The sequence below is a fragment of the Sinocyclocheilus grahami genome, unplaced genomic scaffold (assembly GCF_001515645.1).
Source record: "Sinocyclocheilus grahami isolate Dianchi unplaced genomic scaffold, SAMN03320097.WGS_v1.1 scaffold2614.1, whole genome shotgun sequence".
NCBI lineage: Eukaryota > Metazoa > Chordata > Actinopteri > Cypriniformes > Cyprinidae > Sinocyclocheilus > Sinocyclocheilus grahami.
The window spans coordinates 25,435-27,739 of NW_015507793.1; the positions used below are offsets into that span (position 1 = coordinate 25,435).

Genomic DNA, 2,305 nt, shown 5'->3' on the forward strand with positions numbered 1-2,305 from the left:
AATTTTATTGGCTATTCTAGATTACATTAAAACTAGGCTAAAACACACATGCACACACACACACACACATATACAGCTCTGAAAATTGAAGGAATGAGTTGACGGAGTTCTGAGGAAGCCCAAAGTTTTAGCAAGATATTCGCTACAGTTCTCTTACTGGCATCCTGAGAAAATCACAAGCAGAGATTTGGCTTATGTTTACTGATTAAAATTTAGCTCGACACCAGTTCAGCAGAGATAAGATTTTGTTCGTTTACTTGTGTTTTGCTTTGGGTGACAGCTGAAAAGCGGAGTTGTTCCTCGTTGCTGACAAAGGCTTCCTGAATGGCTGCTGAGGGAATCCCGGAGCTTTCGGATTGGTCGCTGAGATGACGTTTGGGTGACGTCCTTTTGGGGAGATCCCTCGTTGGATTCGTTGGTTGCCGGGTTACGGAAGAGGCTTGAGCAGTTCAGCTAAAAAGTCTGAGTTTGCAAGACGTTACGTTCTATCGCAAAGTTTCAACTGAAGTGTTTGAGTTCTGGAGTCTCGCTGTGCGATGGTACGGCGTGGGAGCGCTTTGTTGCGCTCACCAAGCTGAAAGCCAAAGGTCTTGAGAGAGAGCGCGAGTGAGAGTGTAACACCTAGCACGATAGGGCTTTGTGTCCATTTTTAAGCAGGCTGACTGTTGTCCAGCCCACAGGTCGTGGTCCAATCAGATGGTGGCTGCGGGGTTTAGCCACGCCCCATACTGTTCCTTATCATGGGCGTCACGCTGTATATCCCGTGCTTGCAGGCCTGAGGGCTTAATTAAATTATTGTTCTTTTCCTGTTTGGATATAATAGATCCATTCATTGGTGGTCACAAGACATCGTGGTTTCTATATGTTGTGAACGAACCTTCCAGTTCTGATACCAAGAAAGCTTTGTTGTCTCTTGATTGGATTAGTCTTTAATCACTCCTCTGAGTAGATGACGACAAGACTGGAAGGAAGTCGACCCAGAATATTGGAGTCATGTGCTAGGGGTGGTTGGTATAGATACCTCATGATGGCTGATAGGGGGGAGATCTTTAGCTCCTTCTGTAATATTTCTGTTTCATAATTCACGTGGTGAATCCACAGCTTATGGGGGCCTGTTTCACAAGACAGAGACCTTACATAACACTATTGTTCCCTATTCTTTTTCTATTCTATGTAGTTTTTACTTTTAATTTATTATAAAAAATAAAAATAAAAAAATTTGTAAATGTAAATATATTTATCTTGTGCATTCATACATCTTGGTTTCTTTAGTTCATGGTCAGTTATTGTCTATGCATGTTTGCCTGCTGTTTTTTTTCTTCGTCTTTGTACCCTTTGGACAATCCTTTTTTTTGTGTTAATTTTAACAAAAACTTGCTGCAACTGAATCCACTGTCCCTTCTCTGCCTTGCTGTGACAGGTGTTTTATGAAGAATTGAATTATTGAAACATACATTTAAAATCTAATGGAAGTCCTTTAATTTTGTGTAATCGCCTTAAATTCTTTCTTAAAGCTAAAACCATCAGATGTATTCACTGATCATTGAGTTTACTTCAACTGTATCACCACAGTCAAAGCTTTCTGGAAGTCATCTGTGCTCCAGATTACAAACCCTACCAGATAAATAAACACAAGTAAACACATTATCTACTGTTTGTTTTGTTCTTTACACAGGTTATGTGGATGTAATCTGTCTGCTCAGTCCTATGAGAGTTTGTCTTCAGCTCTACAATCCTCACACTCTGTCCTGAGAGAGCTGGACCTGAGTAACAATGACCTGCAGGATTCTGGATTGAAGCTGCTTTCTGATGGACTGAAGAGTCCAAACTGTCAGCTGGAGATACTGAGGTTAATGGTTCTCAATCAAATAAATTAACACAATATTCAGTGTGTTTATGAATTTGTAAAGCTTGTGATGTAACTGTATATATTACTGTTTGTTTTGTTCTTTACACAGGTTATGTGGATGTAATCTCACTGCTCAGTCCTGTGAAAGTTTGTCTTCAGCTCTACAATCCTCAAACTATGTCCTGAGAGAACTGGACCTGAGTAACAATGACCTGCAGGATTCAGGAGTGAAGCTGCTCTCTGATGGACTGAAGAGTCCAAACTGTCAGCTGGAGATACTGAGGTAAATGGTTCTCAATCAAATAAATTAATAAAATATTCAGTGTGTTTATCAAATTGTAAAGCTTGTGATGTAATTTGATATAAATACCCAGCGCAGCAGTATGTTAATTTACATGTAAGCAGCTCTTGATCCAGTGTTTTCAGTGTCTCTGAGTGGCTTGGTTCACAGTAAAT

The 2,305-nt window shown here is 40.1% G+C and overlaps 1 protein-coding gene across 1 annotated transcript in view; it reads left to right on the forward strand.

Annotated features, from left to right (window-relative positions):
- LOC107575399 (NACHT, LRR and PYD domains-containing protein 12-like) overlaps positions 1-2,305 on the forward strand; it is a 36,113-nt gene that overhangs the window by 16,234 nt on the left and 17,574 nt on the right. The window contains exon 3 of the mRNA XM_016261779.1: positions 1,959-2,132. Within this exon, the coding sequence (XP_016117265.1) occupies positions 1,959-2,132 (174 nt within the window). The remainder of the gene's footprint in view (positions 1-1,958; positions 2,133-2,305) is intronic.